The 18,049-nt window shown below is 62.0% G+C and overlaps 1 protein-coding gene across 1 annotated transcript; it reads left to right on the forward strand.

Moving 5' to 3' along the window:
• Nucleotides 1-4,004: 4,004 nt before the first annotated feature.
• On the forward strand, nucleotides 4,005-17,184 carry MMP17 (matrix metallopeptidase 17). Its single transcript, XM_040986867.1, has 10 exons — nucleotides 4,005-4,160; nucleotides 9,750-9,882; nucleotides 10,177-10,306; nucleotides 10,584-10,867; nucleotides 11,208-11,384; nucleotides 11,955-12,054; nucleotides 13,179-13,261; nucleotides 13,349-13,501; nucleotides 16,255-16,512; nucleotides 16,838-17,184. The coding sequence occupies exons 1-10, from the start codon at nucleotides 4,005-4,007 to the stop codon at nucleotides 17,182-17,184; spliced, it is 1,821 nt and encodes a 606-aa protein (XP_040842801.1).
• Nucleotides 17,185-18,049: the final 865 nt, after the last annotated feature.

An 18,049-nucleotide genomic window follows, 5' to 3' on the forward strand; every position in this document is an offset into this window, starting at 1 on the left:
AAAAGAAAAGAAGAGTTTCAGCACCTCAGGGAGCTAAGGCAGGTACCCCCTGCGATGCCAGCATCCTTTTTGCATGCCAGCTCATCTCAGCTGCTCCACTTGCAATCCAGCTCCCCACTAATGCACCTGGGAAGGTAGAAGATGGCCCAAGAGCTTGGGCATGCATTACCTACATGGCAGATCCAGAGTGCTTGGCTTCCAGCTTCAGTCCTGGCTCAGTCCCAGCCATTGTGGCCACTTAGAGAGTGAACCAATGGACTGAAGGTCTGTCTCTCTTGCTTTGTATAAAAAGATGTATTTATTGACTTAGAAACTCAAAGTTTCAGAGAGAGAAAGGATCCCCCATTCCCTTGGTTCACTCCCCAAATGACCACAACAGCCAGCACGAAGCCAGGAGCTTCCTGCAGGTCCCCCACATGGGTAGCAGGGACCCAAGTGCCTGGGCCACCCCGGCTGCTTTCCCAGACTATTAGCAGGGAGTGGGATTGGAAGTGGAATAGCCCGGACACAAACTGACGCCCATATGGGATACCAATGTCGTAGGTGGTGGCTTTACCCACTATGCCCCAACATGGTCCTGAGATCAGGTCTCTCTCTCTCATCTGATTTTCAAAAGAATATTTTTTAAGACATAAGACTCTAATGGCCAGTGGGGTGATCTCTGGCCCAAGCTTGGGCCTGGAACAGTCTCAGAATTGGGAGACCTGAGACAAGCCCTCCCCATCTCCATCCAGCCTGGCTGGGCTCCCTGACAATTCTACCAGAGCCCTGGAGGGAGTCTGCACTGTCAGGTGGACTTCGTGGCTGAACTGAGATGAATGCTGAGGCGGAAGGCACTGGAGAAGGGCTGCCTGTGGTCACCTCAGAGCCAGACTAGCTATTTCCAGGGCAGGAACCCCTGCCTGTCCCAGGACCTTCCATGTCACAAGCAGGAGCCCCCACCATGCTGATTCAGTGCCTACTTAGCCCTGGTTCGGCCAGCCTGATGAAGATAGGCACTTAAAATAAAAAGATTCATTTTGTTTTTATTGCCAAGTCAGATATACAGAGTAGGAAAGACAGAGAGGAAGATCTTCCATTCGATGTTTCACTCCCCAAGTGACCACAACGGTCAGAGCTGAGGCAACCCAGAGCCAGGAGCTTCTTCCAGGTCTCCCACGTGGGTGCAGGGTCCCAAAGAGACAAGGGCTGAGGACAGTGGGCATCAGATTAGCCAGGGCCACAGCTATGACGAGGGCCATGAGAAGGCTTTGCCCGGATTTAGATTGGGCGTCTGAAGCTGCAAGGAGCTGAGCTCAGGACCTGCCCCCTCAGACAGGACCTCAATTCTGTCAGCAGTTTTGGGAGGGAGAAGCTGCTGTAGCTCCCACCCCCACTGACCCGCTATGTGACACCCCGAGTCACTTCTCTGGGGTCCTCTGTTCCTTTGCAAAATGAGAGCAGTGGTTTCCTTCTCTAAACGATTATGAAAGCATTTCAAAAAGTTCATGGACAACGGAATGAAGAGATGTTTCTTTTGGTACAAAGGCATTTTGAAAACCGCGCACAGTTTCCTATTTCACGGTACACATTTTCCATAGACTTGTTTGCTGTCCTTTGGTATGTAAGATGCTGAACAAGGCAGAGCTCACACGAGCACCCTCCCCCGGCCCCAGAGGAAGCCACTGTGCTCCCTCCCCACCTGCTGGACCACAGACAGCCCCAAAACCCTCACCACCCCCCAAGGAGCCCCATTGCTGGACCTTAAGGCTGCACAGAAATGTCTGCTCTGGCCCGTGCCTTCCTCCCTGACACCAGCCTCCCCGGTGAACCCCAACCCCGCAACATTCAGCAGCTCAGCTCCACTCCTCATGCCTCCTCCTCAGCTCCCTTCCTAATCCTTTCCTCACACCCTAACCCCTTACACCCTGACCTCTCCTCACACCCGGACCTTTCTTCACACCCGGACATTCCTCAGACTCCGACCCCCTCAGACCTCGGCCCTTCTTCACACCAGGACACCCCATACCCTGAATCCCCTCTCACACCCCAACCCTTCTTCACGCCCCGACACCCTGAGACCCTGAACCCCGCTTACACCCTGACCCCTCCCTACACCCCGACCCCCTCTCACACTCAGACCGCCCTCAGACCTTGACCCTTCTTTATACTCCAACCCCCTCAGACCCTGACCTTTCTTCACACCCTGACACCCCTCAGACCCGGAACCAACTCACACCTCCATCCCCCTCGCACCCCGAATGCCTCAGATCCCCACATCCTCTTACACCCCGACCCCCATTCAGACTTCGACCCCCTCACACCCTAACATCCCTGAGACTCCTACACAACCCTCCTCACATCCCCATCCCCCTCACACGCTAACACCTCCTCACACCCCAACTTCCTCTCAGAACCCCAAATGCCTCAGATCCCCACCCTTCTTCACACCCCGGCCCCCCTCAGACCCCAAGCCCCTCATACCCCGACCACTCCTCACACCCCAACTTCCTCTCAGAACCCCAAATGCCTCAGATCCCCACACCCTCTCACACCCCGACCCCCCTCAGACCCTGACCCCCTCACACCTCGACCCCCTCACACCTCGTCCCCCTCACACCCTGACTCCTCCTTACACCCCGACCCCCTTCAGATCCGGACTCTTCTTCACACCCTGACATCCCTCAGACCCCAACCCTCTCTCACACCCCAACTCCCCTCAGACCTCAATCCCCCTCACACCCCGACCCTCCTCACACACTCTGACCTTTCTTCACATCCCAACACCCCTGAGGCCCCCGACCCCCTCACACCTCGACCCCCCTCACACCTCTGTCGCCCTCACACCCTGACCCTCTCACACCCCGACCCTCCTCACATTCTGACCTTTCTTCACAACCCAACACCCCTGAGACCCCGAACCCCACTCATATCCAGACACCCCTCAGACCTTAACCCCTCCTCACACCTCGACCTTCTTCACACCAGGACACCCCTCAGACCCCCCTCAAACCTCAACCCTTCTTCACATCCGAACATCCTAGACCCTGAGCCCCCTCAGACCTTCTTCACACCCCGACCCACTTTACACCCCGACACCCCTGAGAACCCTGAAACCCACTCACACCCTGACCCCCCTCACACCCCGGCCCCCCTCACACCCTGACCCCCCCTCACACCCCGGCCCCCCTCACACCCTGACCCCCCCTCACACCCCGGCCCCCCTCACACCCCGGTCCTCCTCACGCCCCAACCCCCTCACACTCTGACCCTCTCAAACTCCAAACCCCTCTCACACTCCGACCGCTCCTTATACCCCGACACCCCTCACACTCTGACCCCATCAGGTCTCGACCCTTCTTCACACCCCAACCCCGCCCCACACCCCTACACCCCTCAGACCCCAAACCCTGCTCACACCGTGACCCCTCCTTACACCCTGAACCCCCTCAGACCCCGACCCTTCTTCACACCCCCACCCCCTCACACCCCGACCTCCTCAGATCCCGATCCCCTCCTTATATCCCACCTTCCTCACACGCTGACACCCCAGACCTGCAGCCCCGCCCCCGGCCCCCCGGCCCGCGGAGCGCGGGCTCCACCCAGCGTCTGCCAGGCGCGCTGCGGCGGCCGCTGCGGGGTCTCAAATACTGCGGCCACACCCGGGCCAGGATGGAGACCCTCGCAAGCGTGTACCGACCCTGCTCCGTCCGCCGAGTCCTGCACGCAGCGGGCGGGCGGATGGGGGGCAATCCCTCTTCGTCAGTCGCGGTCCCTTTAAGGGACCAGCGGGCGCGCCTCGTATTAGCAATCATTAGCATATGTTGGCCTGGCCCCGCCCCGGGGCGGGTTCGGGGCGCGGAGCGCGGGTTGTCGGGGTGTCGGGAGCCGGGCGCGCACCGCGGAACGGCCGCCGGGAGCCGGGCGCGCACCGCCGAGCCGAGCGCCGGGAGCCGGGCGCGCACCGCGGAACGGCCGCCGGGAGCCGGGCGCGCAGCCTCCTGGACCCCGGGCCTCCGAGCGGGATGGGGCCCCGCGCCGCCCGCGGTCCCGGCCCGCCCCCGCCGCTCCCCGGGCCCCGCGCGCCGCTGCTGCCGCCGCTGCTGCTGTTGCTGCTGCTGGGAGGCCGCGGGGGCCGCTCGGCGCCCGCGTCCCGCGCCGAGGACCTCAGCCTGGGAGCGGTGAGTGCGCGGCCGGGGCGAGGCGGGCCGTGCGTCCTGCGCCCCTCTCCCGGGCCGGGCAGCCCAGGGAGCCCCGGACACGCTGCAGCCGCAGGGGCACGAGTCGGGTCCCGCGTGGGCTCGGCCGGTGCCCGGGCCGGGGCCGCCCCCTGGCTCTCCCCAGCCCCCACCCCGCCCCGGCTGCGCCGACGGCGTGGCCAGCGGCCCCGAGGGTGGGCTCGGGCTCAGTGGTCGCAGGCTCTGCACTGGTGCGCCCCGAAGCCAGGTCGCAAACAGCGTAGTGCGCTCCAGGTCCGCGGGGCGTTCGGATGGGGGCGTCGGGGCGGCTTCGCGGGTCTCAGCGGACCGGACCTCCGCCCGGGCCGTCCTGGTCCTCCCCGCGTCCGCGGAGGGCACTGCGTGCCGGCACCTCGGGGCTCCCACACGGAAGCGTCCCGGTCTCCGGTGGCCATCTGTGCCAAGGAACCCTGGTCACCCCCGCCGGGCCTGCCCCCGCGCCCCGCCGCCCCGGTGCACTGCTGAGCCGCGGCGCGCGGGGAAGTTTCCCGCGGCCGGCCGGGGCAGCGGAGCCGGCGCGGCCTCGGCGCACACCTGCGCCCCGGCCTGCCCTCCCGGGCCTCTGCCGAGAGCGCGGTGCAGGTGTCAGCGCGGCGGTGCGGGGCGCCCTCTGCCGCCCGCCCGAGCACCCGCGAGCGGGCAGAGTGTCCCGAGGCCCCGGGCAAGGACTCCGGTCGGCCCGCCCCGCTGCCCTCGGGGGTCTGCGGCGGCCCGGAGGAGAAGGGCGCCTTTGTGAGTGGGGCCAGCCTCGCGGACCTCAGCCACCCCGTAGCCGGGCACAAAGCCTGGATTGCCACCTTCCCGCCGGCCGCCAGGCGGGGGCTTCCGGGCCTGTATCCTGGGTGGGTAAAGCCCGAGTTGGGAGGGGTGTGAGGGAGTCAGCTCGCCTCACTCCCTCGTCCCTGGGGTCCCCAGGAGGAGGGCAGCACATCCTGTGCCCATGCCTGTGCCCTCCCAAACGTCCGTGCAAACCAGGCCTGTCCACTCCCTGCCACCACGTTGCCATCAGGTGGCCTGGCTCAGGCGAGGACAGCCATTCCTGACAGCGTTGGGGCCAGGACCTCTGGTCACCTGGATAGGGTGAGGGGTCTGGAGGCAGGTGTGGGTTCAAGTGCAGGTGACAGGGCCAGCTGTCCTCAAGATGCCAACAACCCCTTCTGGGCAGGGCTAGGCTCCTAGGGGAGCCCTGGGGTGGTGGTAGCCAGCTCCATCAGGAAAGGGGTGGGCAAGACCCCTGAGGGCAACCTCCTGGGCCTGGCTCCTCAGGCCTGATGACCAAACCAAGCTGAACCTCCCCCACAACATGTGCCCACTGAGCTCAGGCTCCTGCTGAAAGGACTGTTGGTCCCCTGCTGCATGGCTGCCCCTGTGTGCCCACTGAGCTCGGGTACCCGCTGAGAGGCTCACCTGTGCTCCCCTTCCCTCCTGTGCCCTGGCTCAGTGTCCCCTGCTGCGTGGCTACCCCTGTGCCCCCACTGAGCTCAGGTACCCCCTGAGAGCACCCACGGTTCACTGCTCCAAGGTTTGACCTGGTGGCTGCGTGGCTGTTACTTGCTGCAGGCAGGGCTCTATACCAGGTCACAGTGCCTGGAGCTGGTGTCCCTGGGCGTGCCATGGTACTGTGGGGGTGGGGATGGTGGTGTGGGGTCCTTTGGGGGGACCCTGGGCCTGCCTGGGGTTGGTAGCAGCCTCAGGTCTCTGTGGACTGGGGTTCAGGGAGATGCCTGGGGTTGGCGGTGGCTTAGGCTTCGGACGGGCTAGGGCACAGGGGGCACCAGGCCATCCCTTGAACACACACCCCTGCCGTGGGCCTCTGCAGGTCCATCCCGTGAGCTGTTGGGGTGGGGACAAGTGTCCTGGGCATGGCTGCCCCTCACACTGGAACCATTGGCCACCTGCTCCTCCCACCCTCAGGGCTTGCCAGCTTTTTCCTGCTGCCTGTGAGGCTCAGGCTGGTCCTGGCTCAGGCCTCTGCAGCAGCTGTACCCACGGCTCTGCCTGTGGTGTGTCCAGGGCATTTCTGAGTGCTGACTTGATGAGGTCCCCCATCCCTCAGCCAGTGGGCAGTGCCCAGGTCCTGGGATGACAGCTGGGAAACCACAGCCAGCTGTTCCTGCCAACCGCGTGGCCATGGGCAGGGCCCCAGCCTCCCTCGGGTTTCCACAGTGGTACCTGCTCCACAGATCCACTGGGCATTGCCTGGTGGAGTACCTGCTATAGGCAGAAGAGCAGGCAGGGGAGTGTGCCTCCTTGGAGTTGCCGGGGTCCTCCGCAGTGGCCACCACTGCTGACACAGCAATAACAGGAACCCACACATTTGCATGGTCACCAATTGTCTGTCCGTTGCCAGATGAGTGATTGGATGTCCCCAGCATGAGCAGTGCCAGAATAGCCAGAGGGAAGTTGAGGGTGTCTGGCAGTCTCCCCTAGGGGAAGATGGGCACAGAGGAGGTGCCAGCCTACACCCACCAGCACCTTTCTTCTGCCCTCCGGAGGAGCTAAGGGGCCAGACTAAGGTGCTGGAGCTGGGCCATAGCTCCAAGCCTGATCCTGGGCCCTGGGCCCATGAGCGGTCACCCACGCCATGGGGCTCTGCCTCACTTGTGTAGGAGGGCTTGAATGGGTAAGTAGAGCATGTGGAGACGGGACAAGCTGTGGTGACAGGGGTTATCCTGGAGTGACATCAGCATGAGCATCCCAGGAGAGTGGGATGCTGAGGCTACAACCCACACGCCAGCCTTCTCCTGGCTGGGCCTCCAAGAGTCCCAGGGCATGCGGGGTATCAGTTCAGCAAGCCCAGGATAAGTGGCTGGGCTCTTTGTAAACTTACTGGGCCCCTTCCTTGGGGGCGATGCTGTGTGCACTGTGGTAAGAGGCACCCGTGTCTACAGGTGACAAACTTGATGGACTGGGCCGGTGCAGGCTCCCCTTCCCACCTGTGCCTTGGCTCAGTGTCCCCTGCCTGTGGCGCCAGGGCCAGTGCTGGTGACAGCCCAGGATGAGCAGGGGCCAGTATGGGGACTCTGTAGCCTCAGGTTGTTGCTGTTGGGGAGGGGTTCCCTGCCCACCCCGTCCCGCCTCCTGCCACCCCATCCCCTCCCCAGTGGCCTTCTGGAAGGTTCACCTCCATCAGTGCTGCGACTCCGCCTGCCACAGCCTCCGTTGCCCTGGAGACAGTAGTCTCCGTGGTGACAGCAGAGCGAGGCCCAAGGGGTGGGTGGGCAGGAAGCCGGCAGATGAGGACTGGAGCCCCGGGCTGCTGCCGTCCACAGACACTGTAGGTACTGGGAACGGGGCACCCAAGGAGGGGGGATGCCCTCCCAGGGGCTGTCCTGCCGCAGCCACCCCCACGGGTGGGTGTGAGCAGGGTGAGCCACCAGCTAGATTGGCTTCCTTGCAGCCTTTGTTCTAGGCGGGGCCAGCCTCTAGGCCTGGCTGACGCTCCCTCTTCCCCAGCCGGTCAGGGAACCCACTCCCCAACAGTGAGCCCTAATAGCAGGAGCACGCCTCCCTCCTGGAGTCTGACTGGGCCTGGGCCTCAGCACAGATGGGAGAACAGGAAGAAGTTGAGCTGGGCCGGGCTGGGCTGGGGCAGCTTGTGGAGTTGAAGATGCAGTGAAGCAGGTGGTCACCCCTGTGTGTGTCCACCTGAGGCCACCAGGACCCTCCTAGGATTGCCCTTCTGTTCTGGCCGTGTATAGCACTTGTCCAGGAGCCAGCACTCCTGGCCTTGGTGCTGGACCTGTGTGCTGATGGCAGCTGCAGCTCCTCCCGAAGCCTGCTCCATCCTGCACAGCAAGTGCTGTGAGCTCCCAGGGGCCAGGCAAAGAACAGTGTCCTTGAGCTTAACACCCAGCGCTGGAGGCCAGAGGGCCACAAGGTGACCCTGGGAGCCCACTCTAGTCCTTGACCTCACACCTGCAGCCACACCGCAAGAACCCAGGCTCCGTCTGAAGACACTGCCCATGGAAAGGCTGTGGCTGTGAGCTCTTCAGCGAAGACTGGAGGTGTTTGGCTGGCCCCAGGCTGGGGACACACTAACCACTCACCATGTGGGCCACCCCGGGTGAGGCCTCTCTTCCTTCATCCGGATCACCTGCAGGCTAAGGAGTTTCAAATGTTTGTAGGACTTTTTGCAAAGCTGAGTTTAGGTGAGAATGTGACCTTGGCCAGTAAGTCCTGGGTGACTGGTGCGGTGTTTCCATGTGTCTGTGACATGGACGCCTGGGGCTCTACAGACCCTCTCGCCTGCTGGGCTGCCGTTGCTCACATCCGGAGAGTGCAGGTCCTGCCTCTCTGCCTCTTGTCCCAGGTCTGCAGTCACAGCCTCGAAGGGCCCCTGTCGGGGCAGAGGGGCGAAGGAAGAACTAGGGCCCCAGAGTGCATGTTACATGCAAAGCAAGCTAGCACTCTGCAGGTGTTTGCAGATCACGAGCCCCACCAGCTGGTCAGGGAGGCTCCTGCCTGCCTGAGGCTTGGGCAATGCCACAGGGAGGAGCTGCACTCCCACCACCCCAGGCACAGGTCCAAGACCACTACCCGGTGTGGCCTGCAAAAGGGGCTGGGGCCACCCGGCTGCCCAGGAGGCTCAGGCAGAGGCGTGGGGGGTCAACAAAAACTCAAGGCAAGAATCTTTGAGTTCCCAGCACAGCACCCAGGTTCATCATTCCCTGGATGCAGGCTCAGGGCAGGGACCTGTTGGTGTCCGGGGTAGGGAGCAGAGGGCCCCAGCTGGGCCCGTGGCAGGGTCTCGGGAAGATGGTCAAAACCCTGGCTGCATGGGCCCTTCCTGAGCCAGTGGGGACACCAAGATTGGCTGGGGTGAAGCTGCGCCCTTTCTGGGCTCTGGACAGCACATCCGGACAGGGGCCCTTGCCTCAGGAAGTCTGCATGTGCTGGGCCAGGTGCTGCTGTGGGCATTCCCACATCCTGAGTGGGGCTTCAGTCTCGGGAACAGCCAGCCCCAAGGCTGGGCACCCGGGTCTCACCCCTGGGAGGTGGGACCTGATTTCTGAACACGTGCAGTCTGGCTCAAGCCTGGGCACTGTCCTGCCTGTGTCCTTCTGTGTGTGTGTGTGTGTGTGTGTGTGTGTGTGTGTCTGTGTGTCTGTGTGTCTGTGTGTCTGTCTCTGTATATGTGTGTGTGTCTGCTCCTCTGTCGCTGCAGCTCATGCCTTGGTTCCTCTCACCACCTTCTGGCTTGCCCCTCACTAACAAGCTTGGGTCCTGCCTTTGGTTCCACTGTGTTCCGGGACCTTCACATTTCATTGCCTTGAGTGTCCCTTGGGCATTTGCTGTCTCAGAGGCCTGAGGCGAGGCGGGGCCGTCAGGAGCAGCTGAGTTCTCCCTGCACGAGCTCACTTCACTGAAGGACATCAGCAGAGTGATATGCTTAGCCAGCAGCTTTGACACCTGGGGGTGCTTAGGGAAGAAGGGCCTGTGGAGACCCAGCTGCCACTGCAGTGACTGGACACCTGGGCAGCTCCTCCTCTGTGGCCACCCCTCACTCTGCTGCCTGCTGTCTGCCCCCAGGAGTGGCTGAGCAGGTTCGGCTACCTGCCTCCGCCCGACCGCACCACTGGGCAGCTGCAGACTCAAGAGGAGCTCTCCAGGGCCATCACGGCCATGCAGCAGTTTGGCGGCCTGGAAGCCACCGGCGTCCTGGGTTAGTTCACCAGAAATGTGGGAGACACAGTGGCCTTTGGGGGCTGTGCCAGCTCACGTCAGCCCTCTGCATTGGTTGGGGCCCTGCTGCTAACTGTTCTGACACTGAACTTTGCATGTTGCTCCAGTCCTGGCCCCTGGACATAGTCCTTTGTGTGAGCCACAAGTTGAGCCCCAGCCCTGCAGCAGGCCTCGCATGATGCAGCTTGGGCTCCTGGGGAGACCCGGGGAATCCTGAGTTGCGGGGAGTGTGAGCTGGGCCTGGCTCCTGAGCTTCAACCCCCAACCCCTGCAGACGAGGCCACCCTGGCACTCATGAAGACCCCACGTTGCTCGCTCCCAGACCTGCCCACCGTGACCCCAGATCGACAGAGGCGCCAAACACCAGCCCCAACCAAATGGAACAAGAGAAATCTGTCCTGGAGGTGAGTGGTCAGGACCAGGGGCGAGGAGGAGACAAAAGCAGGGCTGAGGGGAGAAGAGGGGACAGGAGCAGGGCTGAGGGGTGAGTGGGGACAGGAGCAGGGCTGAGGGGTGAGGAATGGACAGGTGTAGATGTGAGGAAGGAACAGAAGGGCTGAAGGATGGGGAGGGGACAGAGCAGGGCTGAGGGGACAGGAGGAGGATGAGGGGGGACGGGGGGAATGGGCAGAGGATGCAGGAGGCAGTGCTTAGTGGACTCTGGTCTGACCCTGCCCGTAGGGTCCGAACCTTCCCCCGGGACTCACCCCTGGGCCGGGACACCATACGGGCACTCATGTACTACGCTCTCAAAGTCTGGAGCGACATCACACCGCTCAACTTCCACGAGGTGGCGGGCAGTGCTGCTGACATCCAGATTGATTTCTCAAGGGCTGACCACAACGACGGATACCCCTTTGATGGGCCCGGTGGCACCGTGGCCCATGCCTTCTTCCCTGGCGACCACCATGCCGCTGGAGACACCCACTTTGATGACGATGAGGCCTGGACATTCCGCTCGTCCGGTGTGTCTTGGGTCCTGGGCACCCGAAGCCCCGGGCTGATACAAGGAGCCACTCCCTCCCATGAGAGCCAGGGGGAGTAGTCATCCTGTGTGACAAATCCCAGACGCCAGGGCCTTGAACCTGCACATGTGTGCAGCTCCTGATTCAGGCCAGTACCTGAGAACCTTGGGCGGGTGAGGAAGCCCAGGGTTGATGTCCCCAGGTCCCCTCCAAGCACACAGGCACAAGGCAGAATGAGCTGCTCCAGCTGCCAGGACAGGACGCTCAGCTTAGCCAGGGTGGTGGGAAACCCTGAATGGGCACCCCCTTCCCATGGCTCACGTGGCTCCTATGCCTCCAGATGCCCACGGGATGGATCTGTTTGCTGTGGCCGTCCACGAATTTGGACACGCCATCGGGTTGGGCCACGTGGCTGCCACACGCTCCATCATGCGGCCATACTACCAGGGTCCAGTGGGTGACCCACTGCGCTACGGGCTCCCATACGAGGACAGAGTACGCATCTGGCAGCTCTATGGTGGGTGCTCCCAGGGATCCGACGGGGCGGGAGTCTCGGGGTCCCAAGGAGTGGTGGGTGTCTGGGCTATGCCCCCACCTGTGGTGAGCCAAGCTGTGAACATGGGTGTATAGGAATGTAGTGAGCCATGTCATGAACACAGGTGTGCAGGCATGTGTGAGCCATGTCATAAACACTGGTGTGTAGGTATGTGTGAACCATGTTATAAACATGGCCGTGCAGGCATGTATGAACCATGTCATAAACACTGGTGTGCAGGCATATGTGAACCATGTCATGAACACACATATGCAGGCATGTGTGAGCCATGTCATCAACATGGGTGTACAGATATTTTCTGTTCCTTTGCCTGAAGTGGGGTGTTGTAGCACTCAAACCCTTAGCTGGGTCATGCCAGCCCCTGTGGGCTTCTCATGTGTGCCCTGGTGGCCCAGCCCCTCCAAGGACACCTGTTCCATGTGGTTGTCTTCCCATCTGATTCATCAGCTGAGTGGCCTTAGGCTCACTCCAGGGACCAGGGAGCAGAGAGGGGGTGGCCTGGGGCTCAGTGCCTTTCTCCTCATGTCACAGGTGTGCGGGAGTCGGTGTCCCCTACGGCACAGCCAGACATCCCTGAGGCAGAGGGGCCACCCCCACTGCCAGAGCCCCTGGACAATCGCTCCAGTGCTGTGTAAGTGTGGCCACACATGGTGTCCGTGGGTGCTTGCCAGCCCCACGGCTCAGCCCTGTGAGCCCCCGCCCAGCCAGGGAGGGAGCACCCAGTCCCCCTGCCCCACCTGTTCTCCCTGCTCTGAACAGGAAGCCAGATGAAAAGGGGAATTTCATCCGCTGATTGACTCCCCAAGTGGTGGCGTAAGGCCAGAGCCAGGAGCTGGAACTCCAGCCGGGTCTCCCACATAGGAGGCAGGGGCACCTTGGCTCCATTTAGGGGGTGCCTAGACTGGGCTGACCTGAAGGGAGCCTCAGCTGGAGGTCCCTGGGGATGCTTCTGGCCTGCCTCAGCTCCATGTGGTAGCCCGGTTCCTGGAGCACTTGTCCTGAGAGCTGACGCTGCCAGTGACACTGGAGGTAACCCAGTCCCCAATCATCAGGTGCCCTGCAGCCTTGCTCACGGACAGGCAGGTCTGCCACCCCCTCCCCCTGCAGGGGCTGCCCTACCCTGTTTTTGGGCCTCCCCTGTCTGCCCACAACTGACTGGACGCCCTGGCCACCTCGCCTCTTGCATGCTCATGCTTGGGCTAACGGTGCAATCAGTGTGCGTGGGACTTGGTCTCAGTTTCTCGCTTGGCTGCATACCCTCCTGGTGTTTCTGGTGTGTTCTCAGTCCCTCACTGATGGACTGGGAGGTATGCACCAGCGGTACAGCTTTAAAAATGGGACAAGTCCTTTCTCCCCAGCAACCCAGGACCTGGACACAGATATCTGTATGTGTTCACACGAGGCCGGCGATGAGCCATGCTGCCCATTTGCTTTGAGTCAGCAGCCCAGGCCTGGACCTGTGTGGGCTGCTCTAAACTTCTCTGCTCAGAATCCTCTGCCAGAGGCCTTGGCCATCGCTGGCCTTGGGCCATGCTGGTGCACTTACTGTAGGGGGCACAGTCCTAGCAGGGCACCTGGGACCCCTGCACACATAGCTGGCACGGGCGGGGGGGCAGCTCCAGTCGTCCTGCTGGTTCCCAAAGACTCCTGCCGTCCTGTTTGCCCATCTCTGGGTATTTTCCCCCCATGTGGCATCTTTTACATCCCGCACCTGCAGTTGCTCAGCTCTGGGATGGGGGTCCCTCTGCCCTGCAGGCCCCGGAAGGACCTTCCTCACCGGTGCAGCACCCACTTTGATGCAGTGGCCCAGATCCGTGGCGAGGCATTCTTCTTCAAAGGTGAGCCCCAGTGGCACCCAGTGGGGGCAGCCCACCTTTGGCCCCAGGCTCCCCTGCCTGAAGCTGCCTCTCCCCTCCAATCCCCAGGCAAGTACTTCTGGCGGCTGACCCGAGACCGCCACCTGGTGTCACTGCAGCCAGCACAGATGCATCGCTTCTGGAGGGGCCTGCCACTGCACCTGGACAGCGTGGACGCTGTCTACGAGCGCACCAGTGACCACAAGATCGTCTTCTTCAAAGGTGGGTGGCCCCTCCTCCCCTGGGACATGGGCCTGGGACCTGCATTCCTGCCTGGAGCAGCCTGCTGAATGCCCATTGAGCGTCCGCTGTGTGCCTAGTCCCAGGGCAGACCCTGCAGGGTCTGGTTCTGCCAGGTATCTGAAAAGCTGCCATGAGTTACATCAGGGGCTGTCAGTGTGACGAGGAATGAGGGGTGCAAGTAGGGAAGGGTCTCTTAACAGAGTCACATGCTGAGGGAACCCTGGAGGCAGAGAGAGGAGCGAGGGAAGCCAGTCGACTTGCAGGGCTACAGCCCCTGGCTCTGAGGATGGCGGCTTTTGCAGCCCTGTCCACACAAGCCTTCGTCCCCTCCTGCTTGCCGCTGAGCTCAGGGTGGGCGTGGGGACAGCATGGAGGGGTTCACGCTTGGGCTGACAGAAATGGCGACTCTGAGGTGTGGAAGACACTGTGTGGGCGGGCCCGCGGGAGGCTGCTCTCACAGGTTGCCAGTCATGGAGCTGGGCCTGCCCTGGCTCTGCTGGGCATGGGAGGCTGCTCTCACAGGGTGCCAGTCATGGAGCTGGGCCTGCCCTGACTCTGCTGGGCACGGGAGGCTGCTCTCACAGGGTGCCAGTCATGGAGCTGGGCCTGCCCTGACTCTGCTGGGCACGGGAGGCTGCTCTCACAGGGTGCCAGTCATGGAGCTGGGCCTGCCCTGACTCTGCTGGGCACGGGAGGCTGCTCTCACAGGGTGCCAGTCATGGAGCTGGGCCTGCCCTGACTCTGCTGGGCTTTATCTTCATGACCTCCAGGAAGGCCCCTTGCGCACATCCAGCCACATTTAGAGTTCCAGGGTGTGAAGGAGTGGGGTGCTCGGTCTCCAGTCACTGGAGGGACCAGAAAGTCACCACGCATGCCTGTCGCTTCTAGCCCAGCCTCGCAGGGGCTGGCCACGGGCTCCTCATCACTGGACGCTAAGCAAGGATCATGGCGGGGCCTGCAGAGGTAGCCTGGGAGCTGCCAGCAGGGACCTGTGTGAGCAAAAAAGCAACTGCACAGGTTCCAGCCCCATCTGGAGGGCTTTTTAATGCAGCTTTCAGTCAGAGTTACAATTGGAGCCAGGGACAGAGAGGCTTCCATCACTGGTTCACGCTTCAGGTGGCCACAAATGGCCAAGATTGGGCCAGCTGAAGCCCAGGGCTTAGAGTGCATCCTGGTCTCCCATGTGGATGTCAGGGGTCCAGCTATCCGCTGCTTTCCCAGCCACCTGAGCTGGGAGCTGGATGGGAAGTCGAGCAGCACGGCCTGAACCCAGAGTTCTATATGAGTGCCTGCGTCACAGGTGGCAGTTTACCATACTGCGCCACAATACTATCCCCTTAGAGATAGCCTTAAAATAAATAAAATAAAATATTTAATTATTGGAAAGGCATATCCAGAGAGAAGGAGAGACAGAAAAAAAGATCTTTTTTTAAATATTTATTTATTGGAAAGTCAGATATACAGAGAGGAGGAGAGACAGAGAGGAAGATCTTCCATCCGATGATTCACTCCCAAAGTGAGCGCAATGGCCGATGCTATGCCGATCCGAAGCCAGGATCCAGGAACTTCTTCCAGGTATCCCACACAGGTGCAGGGTCCCAAAGCTTTGGGCTGTCCTCAACTGCTTTCCCAGGCCACAAGCAGGGAGCTGGATGGGAAGTGGAGCTGCTGGGATTAGAACCGGCGCCCATATGGGATCCCGGCGCATTCAAGACGAGGATTTTAGCCGCTAGGCCACGCCGCCGGGCCCAGAAAGAAAGATCTTTCACTGCTGGTTCTCACCGCAAGTGGCCACAACGGCTGGAGATGAGCTAGTCTAAAGCCAGGAGGCCTCCTCAGGATCTCCCATGTGGGTGCAGGGGCCCAAGGCTTTAGGCCGTCCTCCACTGCCCTTCGAGGCCACAAGCAGGGAGCTGCAGGGAAGTGCAGCAGCTGGGACTCTAACCAGCACCCATTTAGGATCTCAGCACTTGAAGAGGGAATTAGCCAATTGAGCCATTATGCCAGACCCTAGAGACAATCTCTCATCACCACACACAGCCCTCATCCAAAGTTTTAAAAACTATTTGAAAGGTTCACTCCCAAATGACTGCACCAGCCTGGGTGAGGCAGCAGCTAGGAGCCAGGAGCTCCATCCTAGAGGCCTGTGTGGCTGCCGGCACCCAAGCACTGGGGCCACCTTCCCCTGCTCTCCTCTACGTATCAGCAACAAGCTGAGTCTGAGCAGGTGCCCCAGTGTCTAAGGGCATTGCTGTCAGTTCTGGCTCAAGTGTGGGGCTGCTGAGGCACATCACCATCTTCCTTTAAATCGTAATTTCCTTCTCCACACGGACTGCCCCAGGAGCCCCAGTCAAGGGCAGCAACATCCTCCTGCTGCCATGCTCTCTGAGTGCTGGTGGGGCCAAGCTCCTTGCCTTGTGCTGTGGGTCCCTTAAACCTCTCCTCCAGGGAGGCGTCCACTCTGGCCTCTGCCCGGGGAGGACTCCCCAAAGCCGCATCTGTGCGGTGAGCGACGTGTTGGGCCAGGCCGAGCGCTGACCAGGGCTGGGAGGCCGCCAGGGCTGGCCTCTCACCTGCTGTGTGCTGGCCTGTCTGGAGCAGCTGCCGACGCCACCAGGCCCACAGTCGGCACTCTGAGCTTCCAGATGCCCAACGTGGGGTCTGTGGTCTTGTGGGCTGGACGGGGAGACGGGCTGGGGCACCCCGGCCCACGTTCTTTCTCTCATCCTCAGGAGACAGATACTGGGTGTTTAAGGACAATAACGTGGAGGAAGGCTACCCACGGCCCATCTCTGACTTCAGCCTCCCGCCGGGCGGCGTCGATGCCGCCTTCTCCTGGGCCCACAATGACAGGACTTATTTCTTTAAGGACCAGCGGTACTGGCGCTACGATGACCACACACGGCGCATGGACCCCGGCTACCCCGCCCAGAGTCCCCTGTGGAGGGGCGTCCCCAGCACGCTGGATGACGCCATGCGCTGGTCCGACGGTGAGCGCCGGCCAGGCCCATACGACTTCAGTCTGCTGAAACGGGAGCCACAGGGTGGTGGGGCTGCCCAGAGCCGCTGTGTGTCCAGGCCTGGCACGCAGCGGTGTGAGGCCATATGTCCCTTGAGCAGCCCTGTGCACTGGCCCAGCTCATGCTGGCTTCCTACTGCTCACACTGCTGCACCCACCACAGGTCTGGCCACACAGCCCCATCGCTCCCCTGCCGCAGGCCTCTGACCCAGGGCTCACCTGGAGTCCCCCACACTGGGGCCCCTGGGTGTGTGGGAGCCCTACCCCAAACTCAGCTCGCCTCCCCCTCTCCCCAGGTGCCTCCTACTTCTTCCGGGGCCTGGAGTACTGGAAAGTGCTAGATGGCGAGCTGGAGGCGGCACCGGGGTACCCACAGTCCACAGCCCGGGATTGGCTGGTCTGCGGAGAGCCCCAGGATGATGGCTCCGAGGCCGCAGGCGTGGACAGGGCGGCTGGGGCCCCCGCACAGCCTGGACAGCATGGCCAGAGCCGCTCTGGGGATGGCTACGAGGTGTGTTCCTGCACCTCCCACGCGCCACCCCTCCGGGGGGTTTCCATGATGACACTGCTGTTTCCCCTGCTGCTGCTGCTGCTGCTGCCGCCACCGCTGCCCTGCGTGCCCTGGACAGCAGCCGGGTCCTGACAACACAGCGGGAGCCACTGCCTCCACGGACATGGGAATCGGGATAGCTGGGACCACAGTGGCAGGGTACTACGCAGCTGCCTCTCCACTACCCAGAGCCAGAGACCCTGCAGCCTGGTCATGCAGATGGGGTGGACACTGCCAGCCCGCAGAAGGGTCCAAGTGCAGTGCACAGCACTGCCCTGGCATCACAGGGCTCCCTACGGCCCTCCGTGCCACCTGCTGTGAGCTGCAGAAATGACCCCACACGGCTTGCTGCTGAGCAGGCAGGCGACCACCCTGAGCAGGTGTCCAGGAGGCCTCTCCCAGCCTGGAGGAGCAGCATCGCCAGGGCCCAGGATCCCCTTCCACACTGCCCACCCACGTGTCCACACTGCCACCCCAGTGTCCCGTCCACCATGGGCCTTTGTTTCCCGTAGGCCACAGAGATGAGGTCCTTGTGATGCATTTCAGAATAACACGACCCTCAGCTTTGTAAGGCTCAGCTTGGGTCCCTCACACGCTCGGTGGGGCTCCTACACTCCGAGCCCAAGCCCACCAGGCTCCAGGAAATGCAGAGGTGGTCAGTCCGTCCTTGAGGCCTTGGCCTGCTCGGGGGCCGTGGGAGAGTTGAGGCCCAGAGTGGAGAAAGGAGCCTTGGTCAGCAGGTACAGAACACATGTCTAGACCTCAGGGGCCACGTCCTTTCACTTGCTTCGTGAGGGTCACTGTCAGAGGCAGACACAATCCATGCACAGGCTTCCCTCACCCTGCTCACCCTGGTTGGACCCCAAAAGTGTGGGCAGAAGCTGGGGTGCTGCAGGACTGAGAGGCAGGGCATGGCTTTGGGCCCGGGTGACCTTGGACCCATCTGAAGGGGCCATGT

This window comes from Ochotona curzoniae, unplaced genomic scaffold, assembly GCF_017591425.1.
Source record: "Ochotona curzoniae isolate NIBS_2020 unplaced genomic scaffold, NIBS_Ocur_1.0 contig_46, whole genome shotgun sequence".
NCBI lineage: Eukaryota > Metazoa > Chordata > Mammalia > Lagomorpha > Ochotonidae > Ochotona > Ochotona curzoniae.